At 32.8% G+C, this 22937-nt stretch overlaps 1 protein-coding gene across 1 annotated transcript; it reads right to left on the minus strand.

The window, feature by feature from the left end:
- Positions 1 to 1931: 1931 nt before the first annotated feature.
- On the minus strand, positions 1932 to 22322 carry CYP301B1 (cytochrome P450 301B1). Its single transcript, XM_074181463.1, has 10 exons — positions 22055 to 22322; positions 19975 to 20221; positions 17313 to 17429; positions 14400 to 14476; positions 13823 to 14018; positions 11067 to 11226; positions 5312 to 5481; positions 4056 to 4134; positions 2661 to 2867; positions 1932 to 2186 (listed from the first exon to the last, which is right to left on the minus strand). The coding sequence occupies exons 1-10, from the start codon at positions 22230 to 22232 to the stop codon at positions 2073 to 2075; spliced, it is 1545 nt and encodes a 514-aa protein (XP_074037564.1). The 5' UTR covers positions 22233 to 22322; the 3' UTR covers positions 1932 to 2072.
- Between the last annotated feature and the right edge of the window lie 615 nt (positions 22323 to 22937).

The following is a 22937-nucleotide window of genomic DNA, read 5'->3' on the forward strand; positions in this document are numbered from 1 at the left end:
ATTTCGATATCATAGTACTTCTTAACTAAAAGATATCGGCATTTTTAGAAGTCATGATTTTCGAAGAAAAAAATTGAAATTAATTTTTATTTCGAAAACGGTAACAGATAGGTATAGGGAAATATCGAGAAAAGTTGTCGGGCAATTGTTGGAGATTCCAAAAATAATATTATATACAGAGTGTTCCATTTGAAAAATCAAAGTTGCTACTGCTTTCTAATAGAAGCGGCAACACCGCATTGTCGAAAATATTTTAGTTGGCTAGAGAATGTCCGAATATGCCCTCCATTAAATTTTCAAAGTGATCCGGTGTCTGGTTCACCAGAAACGTCTAATGTGCCATCCACCGTGAATCAGCCTGTATTGGTGTTACTTTTATTTTTATTTCTGTAAATATACACATGCACCTTCATTTTTGAGTTTATTTCCTTTTACATAAATGTTTGACATCTGGCTTTGCTTTTCATAATTTTGAAAATTTCTCAAGGAAGAATAGTTTATCTCTCAGCTGAATGTCTCTTGGATTCCTATGCCAGTGATCTCTATCTTCTCTTGTCTAATAATCAGATGTTTATTGAAAATTTCAAATCCAAGAATTGTATTAAATAAACTCTACTACTACATGAAGATCTTTCCAATAATCAAATATTTGAATAATGTTTTAATACAAATGTTCTCAAAATATCTTAGTTTTTTCCAATTAATCGGTTTTGTACAAAAATTCTCCATTAAAATTCTCCATTATAAAAAATTGTACATATTCTCATACTGGAATTTTCAAAGCATCTCCTTATTCCAAATAATTGAAGAATTATGGCCCATATTGAAGTGTGTATGTATTCTGTTTTGATTGAATGTTATTGAAAAATAATGTTCATCGGTAAATGTTACCAGTTTAAACTTTCAAAACTGTTTAACACTGAAATATTTGGATGACTCCGTTCAAATAATATATGATATTATTAATAATTCTACTCTATCATTCATTTATCATTTTAATTTCTCATATGTTTCATTTCTGGTAACTGTTTTTGAACAATGGCAGTTCAAACAGCCAAAGCAGGCAGTCCAAATTTGACAAAGTTCATTCATTGAAATATATTTTTGTGTTTCTCTCATTTTCTATACCTGGCTGTTTATCATTTCGGTTTGCTTCCTGATTATTCGTGGTCCCAAAAATGTTTAGACATATTTGAATGCCCTGCTTGGAATTGCGTCAGCAGTATTTATTTCATCCTTGACCACTGTTGGAACTGTCTAATTTGTAAGTAGGTTAGAAAATGATACTCTCTAGTATTAACTTATGTCTATATTTCAATTCTATACACTGTCCGTTTAAGCAACAGTGTTCATTATCGTGCATAGTGCACGTGATTTCCCAGACGAGGCTGCTTGTACAGAGCCGCACTAAGGAACGACTGAATTTTTATGATTTTTGTGATATGGACTGGGTATAGGAATTTTTTTTAGGTGGACTGAAAAGACACAAATTAGCAGTTTCTTCAGCCGTATCAGTACTTGACATTTTAAACATTTTAATCTTACCGTATATGCACACACCACAGGCTTTTAAACGAAACTGACCATTCCGAAACTGTAACAATGAATTCCGCCAGCCGATTGCAGTTAAATCTGATTGGCCAGCGTAAGAAAGCTTTTTCATTTTACCCAATAGATGCAGATGTGCGTGGTGATCATGCTTTGATCACACATCAATCATTGTTTGGGTTACTTTGTTTGTTGGATGGACAGAGTTTTAATGTTTTTTCATTACTTCCTCAAGTTTTTTGTTGGGTTTTGCGCTAAACGAGGACTTCGAAAAATTTTCCTGCAGAGCGGACATAAATTGTACCCATCACTGTCGTCTTAGCATATGTGCTGGTATGTTGTATTCTGTTACATTAGGAATGTGGAATTGATAAGCAAAACAATTTAGATATTCAGATTTATTCGAGTAAGTACTATTTGCTAGGAGTTAATCTTATTTAAAATGTTCTGCAGAAGTATTCACAGTCTCCTTTTTTTTAAAAAATAATCACAGACAAAATATTTTTCAATAAAATCTATTCCTATCAGCTACCATGCTTGATGAACTTGAGTTTCAAAGGCCCATTTGGAGTGTACATTGGATGGACGAAGTAGTCCAACTTTTCGTGATGATATTCGACCTTATAGGTTCGAATTATCTGAAAATAAAATTCATATTAAGCAATTGATGTTATAAATATTGACGACTCGAGGGCAAAGAAGGTGAAATTCAAATATATGCAACATAAATATAGTCTGCATGGATTTTTTAAATTTGGAAGCTGCCAATTCCTTAGATTTTTGTACCACTTTTGATCTGTTAGATATGTTATCAATTAATTACAGTGCTTTTTTTGTCGACTTCTGAATGAAAGATACAACCAAACGTCAAAATGAGTTGAAGAGAATGAAATCGGAATTCGATTTCTGTGAAAACGAAAATAACTTCAAGAAAAGTTGTAATGTTTGAATGAAAAGAAGTTGCTCAAAAAAACTTCAAATTTCAATAAAAAAAATTTGGCTATTCAACAAATGTAGGAAGTGAAGAAAACTGGCCTAATGCTCGGTAAAATATTACAGAGTGATTGTAGGGATGAAGATATCATCGGAGATTAGTTTTTTTTCTATTCTACCTTCGCTAATGCTGTCTGCATTTCCAGGTCGGCAAATCTTCGCCCAAGACACATCCTTTTGCCGAATCCAAAAGGTAAAGAAGCAAAAGGGTGTTGTTCTTTGGAGAACGGACATGATTTTAGCCAACGCTCTGGAAGAAACTCTTTGCTTCTTGGAAAGTACTGCTCGAGATTACTGATGACGTAATGTTGAAAAATCACTTGAACCTAAAATGTAACAAAAATGAACCGTTATATACAGTGTGACGTTTAAAATGGAAGCACCCTAATAAAAAATTGGGTTTAATCTATTGGCATTACTTTTTTCATTAGGTAGACATTCAAGAAGTCTTCTAGAACCAACTTTTATCATTTCTCAATGACAAAAATCTAAAATATCATTTGCGATTTTTTTTGAAAAATCTAACCACAACACTCAGTTCCAATTTTTGAAATAATTGAAAAATGATGTCACTGAACAAATTATGAGGAAATACAATTAGAAAAATATGTCATTTAATTATTATACCACATTTCACAGTACATTTTTTGTGGAGGAGTCAATGTTTCTTACTATTTTTTGGGTGTTCAATGTTCTACAGTTTGCCCTTTAATTATTGAACTTATCGTCGTTCATTTTTCACACTGTGGGAGATTATACATCCAAAAAAAACAGTCAAAACACATCAATTCAATTTTAAACACTTTCATCGAATTTCTTACTACTGCACTGGATTCATCATGTTTTGGTTTAGCACTGTCCAGAATTCCATCGAAATCTGTTCAACATTAAAAGAGTTATGAGTATACAACGTTCATTGCAATCATTATACGTCACTCTAAAATATTGTTCTAATTTTCTTCATTCATGAATTTTGAATGATGTTCTGATGAACCAAAATCTGCTGAATCCAGTGGAGCAGACACACATTTGATGAAACAAATCATCTAAAAGAACAATTCGGTCAGGCCAATCTCAACTACTCCCCTGGCTGATACCACGAAGGGCTTTGGATTATATCCGACATATGCTGTTGGCGGTACAACTGCCGCAATAGATTTTCGATTATTGGAACACACATCCGACAGGTGTCAGTGCAGGATTCTTCACTGAAGGTATTCCTGCACATGCTGTTAGGGATATAACCCGCAATACTGCGGCAGTTGTATTGCCACTGACTATATGTGAGAAATTTGATGAAAGTTGTGAAAGTCAATCGGTGAGATGGACGGCATATGTTTCAAATTTCATTCCTTTATATCTTTTTTATCGATGAATGCATTTCTACATCGTTATGAATCCAGTGGTGTGGTTATAATTTTTAGTTTATATTCTTGAGTGGACTATAATTTTGAATGGGTCAGTCACATCGTATAATTGAATATTCTAAAGGGAATCCGAAGAGGAGAACTTACACCCTTAGGTATGTGGTAACCTGCAATTACCGTGTCACAACTTGTTTGTCGACCATTGCCAATTACAACAGGATACATCCTGAAAAATAAGTATTTGAATTTAGTGAAAACTGAAATAAAGAATCGAAACTGTTTTTGATATATCTAGAAAAAAATCAATTGATTCATGTGCATTGCTGTAGTTTTTCTTATTAGAATTGAAAGGGTTATGTTTTTAGAAGTGATTAATTTTTGGTGAAGAAGGTTTTTGTGTCAAGATGGAGTAGTAAAAAGCCAAAAACTTTCTTTCCCACAAATGTTCTTATTATTTGTCGGAAAAAAAGAAAATATCGAACCAGACCATAACTTTTTTGAAAAGAAAATGCTAACCCTATAATATGTATTACAAAAATGTTTCAATTTGGATATTCTTGAGTTCTGAAAGTTGCTTGGTGGGAGTTCATATAAAAATAAAAAAAATTCTGTTATAACAGGCTGTGAATTTGTGGTATATTCAATGCATTTGTAATATTGGGTTATTTTTTATCAAAAAGTCTATGATGCCAGCAAATAATGTATACAGTTCCCCATTTCTTCAATTTTCTGAAATTGTTTGCATGAAGCGTGTGGCAGCAAAGTTCGTTCCAAAATGGCGAAATTTTGACCAAAGAAACCGTCCCACGAGAATCGCTCTGGAATTGTTGAATGACGTCAACGGCAATCCAGATTTGCTCAAAAGGATGGTAACGAATAATAGTTATATGGTTATGACATGGAAATCAAAGTCCAATCGTCCCAATCTAAGAACCCAGGAAAGCCAAGACCAAGAAAGCACGCCTACACCCCTTGTGAGAAGCAATACGAAGAAAACGTCCGGTATTGTGGAAAAAAATCATGGCTTTTGCATCATGATAATGTTATTGCTTGTTCACAATTTTTGTCCAGAAACAACACCGTAATCATGCCTCGGCCACCGTATTTACCAGGTTTGGCACCCTGCGACTTTTTCCTGTCTTCAAGATTGGAGAGATCTATGAGAGGACGGCGTTTTGCGACGATTGAGGAGATAAAAATCGATTGACTGAGAGATCTCAAGGACATATCAGAAAATACATATCGGAACAGCTTGGAGGATTGGAAAAAAACGCTTGCACAAGAGTATTACATCTGAGAAAGACTACTTCGAAGGGGACAAAATAGAAATAGATGCATAAATAGGCGAATATTCTTGGGAAAATTCATCATTAGTTTTGCGACAAGAAAAAAATACAATATACCTCATGGTTTCTTTAATACAGGCCTTCAGATATACCATTTCCTCAAGTTTCTCGTGGGTTACAGCTGAACTAATATTTGGTAATACTCGAAACACTTCTTTTCTGAGTTTTTCTTGCTTCTTTGGATGGACAGCGAGCTGATACAGTATTGAAGCGACAGCGTTAGAAGTCTGAAAATTAACGATTATGATTATGAATATTAGTTTTATTAACTGAGTAACTATATATGTTGCGTTGATTTTCTAGTAGCTTTTCTTCAAATATTTCAATATACAGTTATGAAATTCAGGTAATGCTTGCTCATTGTACGAAAATAACATACTTTCTTTAACTTATTGTCGTAAAATCACGTTCATATTACGTTATAAATTCATGTAATAATGTTCACATATAATAGTAATACTATTATGTTGCACCAAACACGTCACTGAATTGTTTCTTCACTACAAACAACTTTCATTCGATGGTGATATACTCTTCAATCTCTTCACTAATCAGTGACAGAACGGTTGTTACCATTTCAGCAGTTCAGATTATGATGAAAGTATATACAGGATGTTCCAAATCAAGTCGGCACCATTGCCAACTCCATTATGATTGATGCTACGAATTCGGTTAACTGGGCAAACTAGTAGCATTTTTAATGGCCTTCTCGATGTCACGTTTTCAATATATTTCATAAAATGATATTTATTCAAACGGAAAACCATATATTTCATCACACATTTCGATTCGTAAAAACATTCTCAACAACAAAGCTCATATCACCCTTCTACCTAAAGTTGAAATGAGCGACTTATATGGAAATACTCTTCTTGTTTTCGTCATCGAGAGGGCCATTGAAAATGCTACTACTTTGCTCATTTAACCGAATTCGTAGCATCAATAATAAAGGAGTAGGCAATGGTGCCGACTTAATTTGGAACACCGTGTATAGTGGATTATCTATGTGACTTAAGAAATGTATAGAAAAATGGATTAACGGGAACTCTCAGTCGAAAATTAAAAATGAAAACTCTGATTTACTTTGTCAAGCTTTCGCTTCTCATTGAGAATCTCATTCAGGGCCTATAAATAGTTTTTTGAGTTATTCATCATTATTCATTCCAGCAGTCAAGCAACTGGAAAATTATTCTTCAAAAATAATAACATAAAGATGAATTGAAGGAGTTATATTTTTAGGAATGATTAGTTTTTGGAAAAGAAAGTTTTTGGCTTTCTACTACTCCATCTTGATACAAAAAAAGATGTGGGAATTTTCAAAAGAAAGGAAGGAAGTAATCAATTTGAGAATAAGTAACTTTATACATGGATGTGTAGATCATGCAAAGAAGTAACTTTCAGACACAAACTGGAAGAAAGTCCTCCTGAAACAGCTACTTTCATATAAACATTGAATTACACGAAAGAAAAAATTCTTTCGAAACAAATACTCTTATATGAACACTGAATTTCTCAAAAATTAATCACTCCTAAAAATATTACCATTCAATTCAAAAAGATTCCTCTTGGCTGGGATTAAATCGAATAGGTGAATGAATGTCATTACGATGTCATCGATGACATAAGTAGATCAAACTCATTCCGTGACATTAAAAATCGTAATTCATGAATAAATTGTGTGTATTTTCTATAATGTTATCCAATTTGGTAGTGAAGAGCCTTAAGGCAAATGTCTTACAGCGAAACATCGATGTATACCAGTGAGGATGACAGTGTTCCATGTAAGTGCAATTCGTTACCATTCATTTAAAGTAGAACTCATGTGAATGATATCTGATTTTTATTCCACAACGAATGTTTGAAATACAAACTGACTAGAGAAAAGTAACTTCTGTATAATTCAGTGTTCATATAAAAGTATTTGTTTCGAAAGACTTTTTTTCTTTTGTGTAATTCAATGTTTATATGAAAGTAGCTGTTTCAGGAGGGCTTTCTTTCAGTTTGTGTCTGAAAGTTACTTCTTTGCATGATCTACACATCCATGTATAGAGTTACTTATTTTCAAATTGATTACTTCCTTCCTTTCTTTGGAAGATTCCTACATCTTTTTTTGTATCAAGATGGAGTAATAGAAAGCCAAAAACTTTCCCAAAAACATAAAGATCATTCACAATTTGATTCCGATTCAAGAGCCAACGGCAGACAGCTGTTTCAGCCTATTGGGCATCGTCAGTACCGAGGAGGCGTTACTCGATTGAAAACAAACTGTGAAAAACCAAGACGAGTACTTGATAGCGAGTTTTATGAGTTCATATATATCTTACATTTCTCAAGTGAGTGGTGCTGCCACCTAGTATCTTTTTGTGTATTTTATTCCGTAACTGAGTAGTATATTATTCAACAAAGACATAAATGGAACCATCTATTGGTGTGACACCCAAGTTTGTTTTCCAAGTTTTTATATCGGCATTGGTGGTTTGGCCGACAAACTACTTACTAGGTGGTTTGGCCAATCAACAGATATATGCAAAGGTACTCTTCAAATTTGAGGTTAAAACTATGTAAGGGTGAACAACTTTATAAAATGTATCTCTTTTGGAAAGCATTGTATAATGAAAGGATTGCATTCCGTTTTTCTCGCTGGAAAAAAAGTTAATTCTATAAATAAATAAGTGATCCTTCTCTTATTTCCAATTCTGTTCTCCATATCACCCAGTTTTTATCATTTCACTATCAAATTTTTTCTCCAGGTGCTTATGAATCAATTTTATGAGCCTGATGATAATAGTTATCTGTAATTTTGCGAACATTCTCGAAAAACATTTCGATCATTAGATCATTCTTACATTCATATGTCAGATTGGATTAAAAAAAATGATGGAGCATTGTTCAAGGCAGATTGTTCTCTAATTGAAGGTCGAAAATATCTTCGATAAGCTATACTGACGATTATATTTTTCAATTTTTATTCACTTTCATTTCTTGATGATTTTCGTCAAATACCTACTTATTTTTCCACATATATTATTAATTGATCTTTCATTTGATGAATACGGATTCGAATACTAGTTTTACTATACAAAACTTGGAGAGACTTATGAATTAACTAATATATGCGAACAAATGGATTTTAGGTTTGGATTTGTGTTTTTTTGGGAAAAGTTCTTCTGACTTTCTTATATAAAACTTAAGAAGTATGTGTAAGTAAGGGAGTAAGGGGATTTTCAGTCACAATATACATTCTTTTGAAAATGAACTTAGGTACTCTATTTATACAATTTATTTAGCTGTTGTCTTTGATCAGAAACTTCTCCAGGACAAAGTAAATTGAGTTTAAAACTTCAAAAAACACTTTATTGTGAGATTTTCACTAAATAGTTTTACGAAAACGTAGCACGTGTTTCGCTATGCAATGACTTCTTCAAGGAGTCTATATATGATTTTAAAACGTTTTTAAATCAATAATTATAAGAAACAAAATAAAAAATTGATACATCCGTGTCGATGGTGTTAATCTTCCAATTATCTAAGATAATTGAATTTAATAAAATGATAGAAAGTGAAATTTCATACCAATAACCTTTTTATATGTAATAGGAAAATTGATTTTCGTGTGATTCATTATGCATACTTGATGAGTGGAATTTGGGACCACTTACGTGAAATTAATCTATTGAAAACATTTTACCCTAACCAGAACAAAAATGCTGTTTTTTGAAGTGCGTTTCGCAGAGTAAGTCAGCATCCTTAGGAGTCAGCTCCTGATGATTGTATTTTCATATAGAAATGTATAATAAGCTACCAGAAACATGAATATGTTCTAATATGATAAAATGTATACTCATGATATACTGTAAAAATGGATTAAGTCTTATCACATTCACCGCTTTTTCAGTACTAATCTTGAAAAGAAATTTGGTGAAATTTCATGATATTTTACTCATAAGTTTGTAAGTTATTGTGCTAAGAGTGATAGTTTAATCAACAAGTTCAAAAACATGAAAAATAGAGATAAAGGTCCTAAAAATATGAGCGATAGCTCATTCGATTCTGAATCACCTCTAGAAAAATGTTTTTGAAGGATTTTGGTGCAGGTAAAAAATTGCAATTGTTATTAAGAAAATGGTATTTAGTTTTTCTTTAATAACTCAAAAAATATTATTTGAATTAATATTAAAATTTGAAAAAAACACTTGAATGAATCGAGTCCCGTAGAAAAAATAGTTTTATCACCATTTTTCAAAAAGTTATTCAATTGTTAAGTAACATATGTTTTCCCAATCTCCGTTGGCATAAATAATGGTATAAATAATTGGCCTATAAATTTTAAACTTCGTGGAGCCCTTTTGATATATATACTTCATATGATCCTGCGATGAAAATTCATAAAAATTTATTAATTTGTTGATTATGATTTTTTATAACCATTGCAAAATGAAATATCTAAAAATTGTTGATAATTTTTTTTTTTCAATTGATATTTAGCTATGCCTGTTTTCACATTAAACAATGGCAGTTATTAACATAGGATATGAGTTTTTTACGTAATTTGTTTATTAAATTGTTTTAAACAAATAGAGAAATTCAATATATTTGAAAAATTTTTTTTGTTCTTTTGCTTTGATATTTAAGCTTTTTTCAAAATTGCTTAAATATCAATATTTTTTGAGTTATTAACGAAAAACTAAATACCATTTGTTAATCTTATTTTGTTAATAACAATTGCAATTTTTTACCCGCACCAAAATCCTTCGAAAACATTTTTCTAGAGGTGATTCCGAATCGAATGAACTATCGCTCATATTTTCAGGAACTTTACCTTTATTTTTCATGTTTTTGAACTTGTTGATTAGACTAAACGCAGTGGACGTCTAAATGAGGCAGTAACACCAGAAAACATGAAAAAAATCTACGAAATCGTTTTGAAAGATCGTAAAGTTAAGTTGCATGAGTTAGCCGACATTATGAAGATGACTATGAGAAGCTCTGTTCAAAGTGGTTGCCGCACTAGCTCACTGTTGACCAAAAACAAGAACGTCTTGATGATTCTGAACAGTGTTTGGCCATGTTTTTGCGTCCATAGGTGACTATGGATGACACATGGATTCATCACTTAATTCCGAAATCAAAACGATCATCTGAGTGCAGAGCAACTGATGAGCCTCGTCCAAAACGCCTGAAAGCACAACAATTGGCTAGAAAGGTTCTGTATTCTGTATTCTCGGTTCTGAGAAGGGAAATATCATCAACAGTGAATATTATATAGCGTCAATGGAGCGTTTGAAGGCCGAAATTGCGAAAAAACCACTCCAGAAAGTGAAGAAAGTGCTGCTTCAACAAAACAATTCACAGTGTCAGAAATCAATGAAAACGATGGCAAAATTGCATGAAATTGACTTCGAATTGCTCCAACACATACCATATTCGCCAGATTTGGCTCCCAGAGACTACTGGAATTGCTGAAACTGAGACATATTTTGGGGCAAGAGATACTAAAGTGGTGTTGAAATGTTAGAGCCAATTTTGAACAAAAAAGACGCGTTTTCTCTTTTAGTCCCGGGACTTTTTAGACCTTGACACAGCATAATAAATATTTATTGAGACATGGAGCTATAAAACAAAATCTGATATTTTATTTTCATCTTATAATTTTTCTATATTATGCATACTAATTTTAAACAGCCTGATTTCACTTTGCATTTAACTGTGTAGAGGATTCCAATTTCATTTCATTCTGTTGAGGGTATAATGGATAATTTAATACTGAGATGAAATTAATAATTCAATTCATTTCATTTTGCGATTTTCTTACCGTATCAATTCCAACCAAGAACATGTCCAAAGCTAGTATAGTGGCGATTTTTGGATCGTTTTCCAATCGTAGTATTCTTTGCAGAATAGATATTTCGTTATTTTCAAGAACATCTTCAGTGTTTCGCTTCAAACTCTTGTTGATATATTTCATGCAAATCCTTGAAACAAACAAGAATCCAATCAATTTTGATGGCTAGCACCCCGATTATTTTCAAATGATATCATGGAAATTTTGAATGTACCAAAAAAAACAATCCACTTGAGGTGAAACATCTATTGCAAGGTATCTATCAAGAGTAGAACAAATATTTGATAAGATCGTAGGTGCTGAGATATATTTTCTGACAAAAAACATATTTAAAACGATACTGATAAGTATGTAGATTCGTTGAATGTGTACTGATGAGAAGTGGACTCTAAGAAAAAGAATTACCATACAATTTTCATATAACATCTGAAAATTGAACGAAAAGCATAATACTGTCTGTACCACAACAAATACCAAGAAGTTGGCATAATATATCTTTTTTGTTACTTCAAAATTGTAAATTTTATCTAAGAGTAAAGTAACTTTTCCATCGACTTTCTTTGGATATTTTGACCTACCATCAAGTTTGGTAGAGATATCTTGACGACATCTTCTTCATTTGGGAAAAAAACCATGATAATTCGAATGTTTCTTTGAACATATAGAAGAACAGGAACCGACAGTAAAGTTCACAATAGAGATTGAACAAGATATCCAACTTCTTTTTCTTGATGTAATATTGTAATAGATCGTCAAATCATTTTGATACAAATGTTTATCGAAAGAAAACACGTACTAACAGATACCGTCAGCACACTTGAAACCATCATGTAAGTGTTGAAAAAAGTATGACAAGAACCATTTGCAATTCTGCAGAAAATTCAAATAGAGAAGCCTCATTGATAGTATCCATTCTGAACGCTAATCCAGATATGTTCGTAGATTGACGAATTTTACCTATACTGAATTATTCAAACTAACAACAATTTTAACTTCGTTTAGTTCTTGTATTCATTCATGAATTATTCCATTTTTGTTATTTTCCTTCGCAATAACCAGATTCTTTTGAAACCGACGTTTAGTGTTCTATTATCGGTAACAATTCAGTCAGTCATACTAAAAACTACTTATATGATTGAGATTTTTAGATTTTCACAATATAATATGATGATAATAATGAGGTATTTCTTCAAGCGCTTCCTATCTTTGAATGGGGAATGTCCCTCAATTTGGGTAATTACAGCAAATGCAATTTTGAACAAAATAAAGTTGAGTTTAATTCATGAGTTTCTCAAATTCACTTCGAAAAGTAATCAAATTGATGTTCCAAATGTTGGGTTTTAATTTTTAAAGGGATTTGTTTCTATATTACTGAAGTTTTTTTCCAACACCAAATCGTTATTTTTAACTCCTCGACACGTGTTTCGATCACCAAGTGATCATCTTCAAAGAGGAAGATTAAAACTAGAAACTAATGCGAGCTAACCCTATTTATGCTATATAGGTATCCCATAAAGGTAAACCATCCAGGCCTACCTCCCATACAGGTATACCAACCTAATTAATTTTACCATTTTGCCTTATCTATTATTTTACAATATATGTTTATATAAAACAATTTTCAGCTATATAAAAAATTAATTTCACAATATTGCCTAACCAAAATTATTTTTGCAATGTGTCCTTATGTAGTAATCAGTAAACCCAACAATATTATTTTATTTTAACAAACTATATAGTATGCTCTTTGGTATAGGTCCGTCATCGTTATTCATAATATTATTGTGTTTACTTATTTCTGCACTCTCATAGGCATCTAGTTGCCTGTTGTTGTTAACTTGTCTAACTAATCTTAATGAACTGAAATCTATGGAATGGTTTTGTTGCAAAATATGATGGGCGACTGCTGATTTTTCAGGTCTTTAATATTTTAATCCACCTCCACACCTCCACAAGCCACATAAACAACAGTTGTTTTGTTATTTATTTATATAGAGGAAGATAGGTTAGGTGCACAAAATGTCATATGTCACAGAATGTCTCGGAACTCGAAACATGAGTAAACAGAACAGCACGCCTCTGAAATATGTCATCTTTGTTTGTCTCATTCAGGTAACAGATTCATTGTCCTTTATTAGCTATAACCGATGTTGCCAAATGGTGAAATAGAAACGAATCCCTTTGAATGTTGAATGCATTATTTCATTCCTCTTTTTTAAGTATTTAAATGATTTTTTAAAGAAAAAGGTTGAAATGATAAGTTTAAAATGCGTTGTTTTAGAGCTCTTTTATGAAAACTACTTGATTTTCGTCAGGAGGAACATTCCCCATTCTGCTGTGTATACGCTGGTCGTTGAGTACATCGAACAGCTATGGAGGGGTCCATCTACAAGGAATGCACAGCCCACCCCATACTCGGACTTTGATCCATCAGTATATATTTTGCAGTAGTTAGGAAATTTACTGATGTTACTATAATAGTTCAGTTTGTGTTGTTCAATTCTGACTTTTTCATTTCACTTCCCGAAACATTGCAATGTATATCAGCTAGTTTCCATGAAGGGAACTCCAGGAAAGCGAGCGTGAAAACTTTCGAATCTATATTCGTCCATAGTGATTTGGCAAAACAGATTGAATAAATGACAACTAATTTGACAGATGTAGTTCTAACAATACGGCCGTTATCAATTGTCAAAGTTGGGAGACCTTATATATACTCTACTCACTCTCTTATGGTGTCCAAAGCCTCTATATACTTCGCGAAAGTTGGTGTTGGAAATATCTTCCAGAAAGGTATTTTCAGCTCTAGGACAGGCACGTTGATGAAGAAGGTGTTAACTGCATCAATCAGCTTCTGAGTATCAGGATGAGAGTTGTCGTCTAAGCAGCCCAATCGAACGTCTAAAGCAACTTTGGCAATGGCTGGAATGTAATTAGATTAAAGCGATTAAAGATGTTCTGTAGCAATAACGTCTTGATGAATTCTGTACATTTCAAGATGTTCATTAAGAATGTCGAAAGAAGAAGCAGTAGACTGAAGAAATCCTGATAGAAAAATGATAAATAAAAAAGTCGAGATACACACAAAAAATGAAATAGGGAAAATGAAAACATAAAACAACATACAGTTATCAGATACAGTGTGTTCTTAATCAACGGTCTATCAGATTGAAACAAAAATTATTTTTTCCTTATTCCGTTATCAAATTTTCAAAATAATTTCTCAAATACTGATAATTTCAGCAGAACTATGTCGACAAACTCAATTCATACATGGTGAATTATAGAGCTCTGAATACTCACATTCTAAAGACCATTTGTGAATTTCATTCAAGAAATCATCTGGAACTTCTTCGTCAGAGTTTCTCAATTTATCGATCCTGAAACAAGTTTCAAAAATTATTTGAAAAAAATTGCATAATTTTGGTTATTCATTACTGCGTGGGTTTCGTCAATCGAATTAGCGTCATCAGTTTGAATTGTTGGATTCTTATCTAACAAGGTGAACGATCACACCCAGTTTCATAACTGAAGTCGTTAAATTCGGTTTTAGGTTTTTTTAAGGAGTTTTGTCCGTTTTTATGATTCGTTTTTAAACTGTATTAATTAAATTCAAACATGACATTAAAACGGACAAAACATTTGAATCAACCTGATATATCTCAATTCAAATTTAACTGAAATTCCATTAAATTTTTGGATTCCTTAGAAAAGTGCCTTTGAGGATATAACTGATTTTTTCTTCAGTCAGAGTCCACTGAGGGGTTGGAAACTAGAAAAAGGTGTGTGTTATTATAGCAATGATTTAAACTGATCAAAATATTTCAACGACTGGCCTGCTTTTCAGAAACATAAGTTGTTAGATAAAGAACTGAAATATGTTCAACAAGATAAATCAAGACTACAAATTTTCTTTGGATGAATTTTGAAAATAATCAGTCTTCTCAGGACAGATTTCACTGCAAGTCAAAAGATGTGAAACTTTGAAAAACCTCATCTCATGTCTTTTGGATTATGATTTTTTTATATATCTCCGCAATTCTTTACTCTATTCTATGAGTAGATAGTATGACGTATCATTATCAGTCATTTATTTATTTATTTGTAATACAATACTCTACAGGACATAGCCCAATTACAGAGCAGGAAATAACAGAGTATAATAAATACATCACAAACAAGTGACTATAAAGACTACACATTTTATATTCATTATAGGTGACAAAACAGTTATTTTAGGAAGTGGGATTTTATATTTGACAATTTGCAACTAAATATATCTAAATTATCGCTAACAGAATTTGTCACTTCAGACATGGTATGAATCGAAGAATTCTCCAGAACATTTGTGCGAGATGTTTTTATATAGAAAGTACTCGGGTGTCTGTAACAGATTTTAGGAATGCAAATATTGAACTTTTCCAGTAATGTTGGACAGTCAACTATGCTTTTGATAATTTTATAGGTTAGTGCAACACTATAATATTCACGCCCTTTTTCAAGACTGCAAAAATTATGCTTTTGTAGCAATTCAGAGTGGGTTCTTCCTATTGGAGGATAAATGCCATCGGTTTTTAGGCTTAGCAGTTTTGAAAATCATCGTTGAATTGCTTCTATTCTATCAATGTGATATTGATAAAAGGGGCTCCACACAACTGACGCGTATTCTAACTTTGATCTTATGAAAGCATAGAATAAAGTTTTTAAGGTCGAATTTTCTTTGAAATCACTACTGTTACGTGCAATTAATCCGTACAAAGGACAGGAGGAGGTTACAACATTATCGATATGCCTATTAAATGATAGTGCAGTGTCAAATGTGACGCCAAGATCAGTAAATGTTTCTGGACTCACCAGGGAAACGTTTTCTATTGAATAATCAAAGATCAAGATATTCGTTTTCAAACTGTAGGACATGACCTTACATTTATCCGGGTTCAGTGACAAGTTATTTCGATAACACCATTCTACAACCCGTCCTGCGTTTGCTGAGAGGTTCACACAATCATCTATGTTCTCAACGAGGCAGTATAGTTTTAGATCATCGGCATATAAAAGGAAATACACATCTATAACATCTGCAATATCATTAATGAATATATTGAAGAGCAACGGTCCCAGATTTGAATCTTGTGGAACACCGGAAGAAGCACTATATTCGGTAGATTTGAAACCATTGAGCTGAACATATTGTTTTCGATTCTGTAGATAGAACTGAAAGAGTGCGATTAAGGATGGGGATAATCCAAAGGCTACTAGTTTGTTCAGTGGTCCATGGTCAAGCCTGTTGAAGGCCTTAGAAAAATCTGTGTGAATAACATCAGTTTGGGCCCTATTGTCAATAGATTCAGCAATATGTTGGGTTACAGTCGGAAGATTGGTGACCGTTGAACGATTTTTCATAAAACCGTGTTGGTTCATACTTATATTGCAACTTACATGCCGATATATAACTCGCTGCAGCAGAATCTTGAGATAGGCCGATAATTTGAAATATCTCGTCTATCTCCGTTCTTGAAAATGGGTCAGACTTTTGATGATTTCCAGATCCTTGGTATTGTAGCCGATCTTAAGCAGCCATTCATGCGGCCATTCACATTTCTAATTATTGTTCATTCTTCGAAGAAGATTTATACAAAGGTTACGTTAACTGCTTTCTATTCTGTTACAATAATAGCAGGTTAATGTACTATTCACGTCATGTCAGAGATATAATCGGGGAACAATATAATGTAATTTTTAGAATATCTGAAGGTTATTGAAAAGATAGCAAAACATGCCATGAAGATGATAAGGAAGAAAACACTTTTTAAATTTGCTTGTGGCAACAGGTATCTGATTTCAATTTCGATAACCTTGACCGATAATATGGTTGAATATAGTAGAAAGTATAAGCATGCAACATTTGTATGCAAGCCAGTACAGCTAGTTGTTTCCCGCGGCTTCATCCGCGTAGAATTGGGTTTGTCACAAGTTGCGTGACAGCCAATTTTAGACAAATAGTTACAATATTTTCTTAATAACCCAAAACTTCAGGTTCCCAACTTCAAAACAAAAAAAATTGAACCTGTTTTTCCTCCTTGGGGGTCGAGACTCAAAAATTGATATCCCAGTTGTCCACCGTTTTCCCCAAAGGAATACATTTTCGGGTAGGAATTACAATGAAAATTAGATTCCTTCGAAATAAAAGTTGTTGGATAAATATTGTTTACTCACCTGTCGACAAATTCTTGGGCAGTGGAAGATATTGAGGACACATACATTTTTGCTACTCTGGGTTGAAGCATGATCTGGTTGACTTTTGATCTAAACGACTGCCATTTTTCTCCATGTCTGAAATAAGCATAAAAACATTACAGATTCCAAACCGATTGATTTTCAGCATAATAATAATAGTGGTAATATTAGAAGAAGAAACAATTTAGGGCCTAGTCCTGGAAGTACGTATTTCCCGGACTAGGCCGGGAAGAATCACATCGTTGTTGTCATTATAAATAAGAAAATCCTGGTAGGTATGGATTTGATAAATGTATTCGATCATCACCATGGCAGCGAAATAATGACTAACAGCGATTTGACATGAAATTAGTTGATATTTCGATTTTTGAAGGTTTGTCACAAGATTGAAGAGACACGGTGGTTGGAAGTCTATCAATGTCGCTGAAGAATATATAGACAACTAGTTGTTGCCCGCAGCTTCGCCGGCGTCAAATTTGGTTTGTCACATTAAGTTTCGTAACAGACCATTTTAAACAAATAGTTAAAATATTTTTTATTGACCCAAAACTTCAGGTTACCAACTCCAAAACTGACGAAATTCAATACAATCTACGAACCCCTATTTTTCCCCCTTGGGGGTGGGAATTCCAGATTCCCTTTCTTGGTGCTTATTTACGCTATACCAAGAACCTACCTGGAAGAACAGTTCAGTTGTTGAATTTATTCAGGAACTGAACTTCGCCCTTTACTTTCAAAAATTTTCTGTTGGTGTATTTCCTCAATCTTGTTTTTTTACATTATTATTATTATATGTCAAGATTCTAGATTCTAGGTTCAGTAGCTAGTTAATATGAGAGTGGGCAACAGCCAGTAATTTATATTTTTACTTTAAAAGTACATTAAAAATTGAATTGTTCGAAATTTTGTTCTACAAAAAAAATATAATAAATTATAAAAAAATATAAAAAATTATGATTTGAACAGCCATAAGTGAACGTCTAAATTTTATAATAATTATTCACCAAAAGTAATTAATCCTAATAATTTTGTCGTAATCAATTCTATCAATTAATTGAGTTTTCTCGAGTGACCGAATGTTTTTTCAGATAGGTGTAGGTGTTATTTATAGGCTTTGTTGAAATCACATAATGTGATTGGGAGAAGCCACGAAAAAGGGTAATCCAATAATTCGGGAAATCATAATTTTGTTTTGAAAAGTGAGTATGACTGAAAATAATGGATTTGAAAAAAATCCACTATAAATGATCAAAAACCTTGTGGAGGGTTGGATGGCAAAGTTCGAAACTCGGCTGCAAAATTGCATAAATTTTGCTTATCATAACGTAAAATATATCATTCAAATATTTCGCAGAAAAGTGTGTTTGTTGGTCTACAAGAGAAAGTTACCACGAAATTTTGGCAGAGACCAAAACTATTGTTGTTGCGAAGCAGAGAAAGCTGGTCATGCTTGCATGTAAAAATTAATATACAGTGTGGATCATAAAGTACAAATAATATAAATAAAGTATAGGTTGAACCCGCAATGTTTATGTGTATAAGTTTCAAAGTGTCCATATAGGACAAAACTGCAGTAACCTGTTAAATGATCGAATCGATTTGGTTTACTTGCCTTTTTTTTTAATTGGCACATCCGCATTTTAAACTGTAAATTCAGGTACTCAATCAAGCCATGTACCTCTATTAGTACCTACACGGGTGGTATATAATGACTAATGTAATGAACCATTGTTAGTTTATTGTATAAGTTTGAAAATGTCCGTATAGGACGAAACTGCACGAACGTCAGTTACAAATAAAAGTGTTAAAAAACATAGAAAATTTCATTTCTCTTTTCTTCATTATGATTTCCTACCATGTAGTATAGGAACTACCATCAATTCATTGAAAAGTGATTTATTTTTCGGGCCTCATATGAGGTATTTCAACAAAGTCCTTTGAAGGAGTTTTTGAAATATTATATATATTTTTGGGAAATACAATTTTTTTACTTTCTTCTCCTCCATCTCTAATAAAAAAAAATGCGGGAATTTTAAAAGAAAGGAAGAAAGCAATCAATTTAAAAAAATTACTCTATATAAAGATATGTAGATCATGCAAAGACGTGATTATCTGACAATAAGTCGCAATTTCATTCCAAAACGTTGGATGTTCGCCATTGAGGATGACAGTGTTCCACACAAGTGAAATTTAGGAAATGTAGGAATCCTGTAAATGATATCTGATTCAATTCCATAACGAATGTTTGTAATACAAACTGAGTATAAAAAAGCATTTTTTGTATAATTCAGTGAAATTGTTTGCTTTCTTTTTTTCTTCGGAAGATTCCCATATTTATTTTTGTATAAATATGGACTAGAAAACCAAAACCTTACTTTCCCAAAAAGTGATCTCTCCTAAAAATAAACCCTTTCAATTCAAATTGTATATACTTAGGTATTGTTTTTTTATTAATCTCTTAATGGATTTGATTCAAGTTTCGTGAGACATAATTCCTTTTCTTTCTATTATTGATTGAACCGAATAATCAACTTAGGTGGGCCTTATTTGCTTTTCGTACCTTTAGCGGTTCTGTTATGATCATTGATAAATGAAATACTTTCATTTGATTGTGTGGCAAATAACAATTCTCGTCACTTACACCGCTATAACTCCCCCGTATTCTCCAAAAAAATCCTTCCTCAGTACGTGTTTGTAATAATTCAAGGATGGCATGGAGGGCCTGTGTGGTAGGATGTCCTCTTGCCTAAAAACCTGTTCTATGTTATCTGGATCGAAAACAAACAGCATGTCAGGACGGCCCATAAGTCCCTCTAACTTAACGATTTTCCCATATTCCTTGTACAATTTTTCTGATACTTTATCGATGTGTTCTATTTCGTAGTCGCCTGAAGAAAAAGAGCAAAGAAATAACAGTCAAAAATACAATCAATCAAAAATTGGTTAGGTTAGGTTAGGTTAACTTGGTTAGGATAGGTTAGGTTGGATATACTTTCAACATCTTCTACAAGACTCATAACATTAACGATTTCAGAAGAATATTTATCTCGTTCATGAAATTGAAGTGGGGGCATCAAAAAATTAGTTAGGCTAGGTTAGGTTAGATATACCTCCGACATTTTTACAAGACTCATACTATTAACAATTTTAGAAGAATATTTATTTCATTTCATGAAATTGAAGTGAGGCTATCAAAAAATTGGTTAGGTTAGGTTGAGTTGGTTAGGTTAGGTTAGGTTAGATATACTTTCGACATTTTTTACAAGACTCATACCATTAACAATTTTAGAGAAATATTTGTCTCATTCATGAAATTGAAGTGGAAACATAAAAAAATTGGTTAGGAGACTCATACTATTGACAATTTTAGAATAATATTTATCTCGTTCATGAAATTGAAGTGGACGCATCAAAAATTGGTTAGGTTAGGTTAGGTTAAGTTGGGTTAGATATACCTTTAACATTTTTCACAAGACTCATACTATTGACAATTTTAGAAGAATAGTAATCTCATTCATGAAATTGAAGTGGACGCACAAAAAATTGGTTAGGTTAGGTTAGGTTAAGTTGGTTAGGTTTGGTTAGGTTAAGTTGGTTAGGTTAAGTTGGTTAGGTTAGGTTAGGTCAGATATATCTTCAAAATTTTTTACAAGACTCATACTATTGACAATTTTAGAAGAATAGTAATCTTGTTCATGAAATTGAAGTGGACGCATCAAAAAATTGGTTAGGTTAGGTTGGGTTAAGTTGGTTAGGTTAGATATATCTTTAAAATTCCTTACAAGACTCATACTATTAACAATTTTAGAAGAATAATAATCTCATTAAAGCAATTTAAATAGGGGCATCAAAAAAATTGGATAGGTTAGGTTAGGTTGAGTTGTTTAGGTTAGGTTAGGTTTGATATATCTTCAACATTTTTTAAAAGACCCATTTTATTAACAATTTCAGAAGAATAGTAATCTCATTCATGAAACTGAAATGGGGCATCAAGAAATTTGTTAGTTTAGGTTGAGTTGGTTAGGTTAGGTCAGGTTAGGTTGGGAAAATTCATGAAACTTCAAGGGTTTTATACGGGGTGCACCAGGTAGCGTTTTGAAGGGGCGAATCAAATTTTGTCTCTTTACAGAATATCTTTAATGTCATTTTCTAGTCAGAATTTGCATTTTCAGAAAATTACTTGAATATTCAACACCCGTTTCTCCAAAAATGACAAGAGGAAAGTAGGGGTGAGAAAGGGTGGATCAAATTTAGTTTTCCTACATATATGATTTTTCTATCACTCTATATAAACGTGGGCTTTTAAAAAATAAAGTGAATGTTAAAATTTCGCGAGCTACGTAGATTCCATTAGTGTTTTTTTTTTGATGTTGTATCGAGTATAAAAGTTGATAAAAGTGATTTTCTGCTATCAAAAAATTGAATTGAGTGCTCAAAAACACTTGAAATGTTGACAGTGGCATACGGTGGTTGTACTCTGAGTCAGAAAAATGTTTACAAGTTGTACAGGCTTTTCACAGAAGGTCGAGAAGATATGAATGACGACGCTTGCCCTGGATGCATCAGCACATTAACAATCGATGAAAATGTTGAGTGAAGAAAGTTATAAAGAATTTTTTAATCACTTATAGAGAAGTTGCTGAGAATAATTTCAATATTTTATATTCATTCCGCAAAACGTATTACACTCAGTAAAATAGATTTTCCTCCACATTACTGACCTATTAGAGGTAAGAATCTCCAAGTATTGCCCAGGAAAGGGAGCGGTTTCGGTCCAGGAATGCTCTGATAAGGGCGAGCTCTTCCAGCTTCCACAAGTTTATCAGCACTGCTGATCACATCTTGAGCCTGAGCACTCGAAACACTCATCAGTCGCGCACATTTCGAAAAACCCTTCATTGTCAACTTCGACCGAAATCGCGAAGTACAATTAGCAGAAAAGAAGACTGTAAGTCATATAAAGAGCTCTTTGAATTTGTTGTCGGTTCAAACGAAACGCTTGCTCGATTTCAGGTGCCACCTCTTCTCCTCAAGGTGAATCGAAGTTTCACAAGACGCAGGAGATTGTGTAATATAATATTCTTCGACGTGGTCACGACCTAGTTTATGTTTAAAAACGCAGAACAGGCGTCTGCAACAGGTATCGAACATTTATCATGTACACCTGAAATTTTATTTAGTATTTCCTTCAATGTATGAAAACGATGAAATAGTTGATGGCTGAGCATCTTTCACAGCAGACTAGGTAATGCTCCTCAATTTGGGTTATTACAGCAAATGCAAGTTTGAACAAAATAAAGTTGAGTTTAATTCAAGAGTTTTTCAAATTCACTTCGAAAAGTATTCAAATTGATGGGTTTTGTTGGGTTTTAATTTTTAAAAGGATTTATTTCTAATTCACTTATTGGCAACAGCGCCTATATCAAGTTGAAATAATTTATACGTACCTAGATATTCTACTTTAAAAAAGGAACATTATCTTTATAAATCAACAATTAAGGCAAAATATAAATTATACTTCAATACCACCTCCACAAGCCACATAAACAACAGTTGTTTTGTTATTTATTTATATAGAGGAAGATAGGTGCACAAAATGTCATA

The sequence above is a fragment of the Leptinotarsa decemlineata genome, unplaced genomic scaffold, assembly GCF_025532065.1.
Source record: "Leptinotarsa decemlineata unplaced genomic scaffold, Ldec_3_MD MMD2_tig00026314_RagTag_RagTag, whole genome shotgun sequence".
NCBI classification, from domain to species: Eukaryota; Metazoa; Arthropoda; class Insecta; order Coleoptera; family Chrysomelidae; genus Leptinotarsa; species Leptinotarsa decemlineata.

Bases quoted from the DNA above. Each gene is read 5' to 3' on its own strand.
- CYP301B1 (XM_074181463.1), bottom strand. From the start codon at position 22,232: ATGAAGGGTTTTTCGAAATGTGCGCGACTGATGAGTGTTTCGAGTGCT. The intron at 11,227-13,822 runs GTGAGTAGAGTA...GTTTGTTTCAAG, and splicing joins GCTTTGGACACCATAAGAGA to GATTTGCATGAAATATATCA. The intron at 2,187-2,660 runs GTAGAATAGAAA...TTTTATTTTCAG, and splicing joins TGCAGACAGCATTAGCGAAG to ATAATTCGAACCTATAAGGT.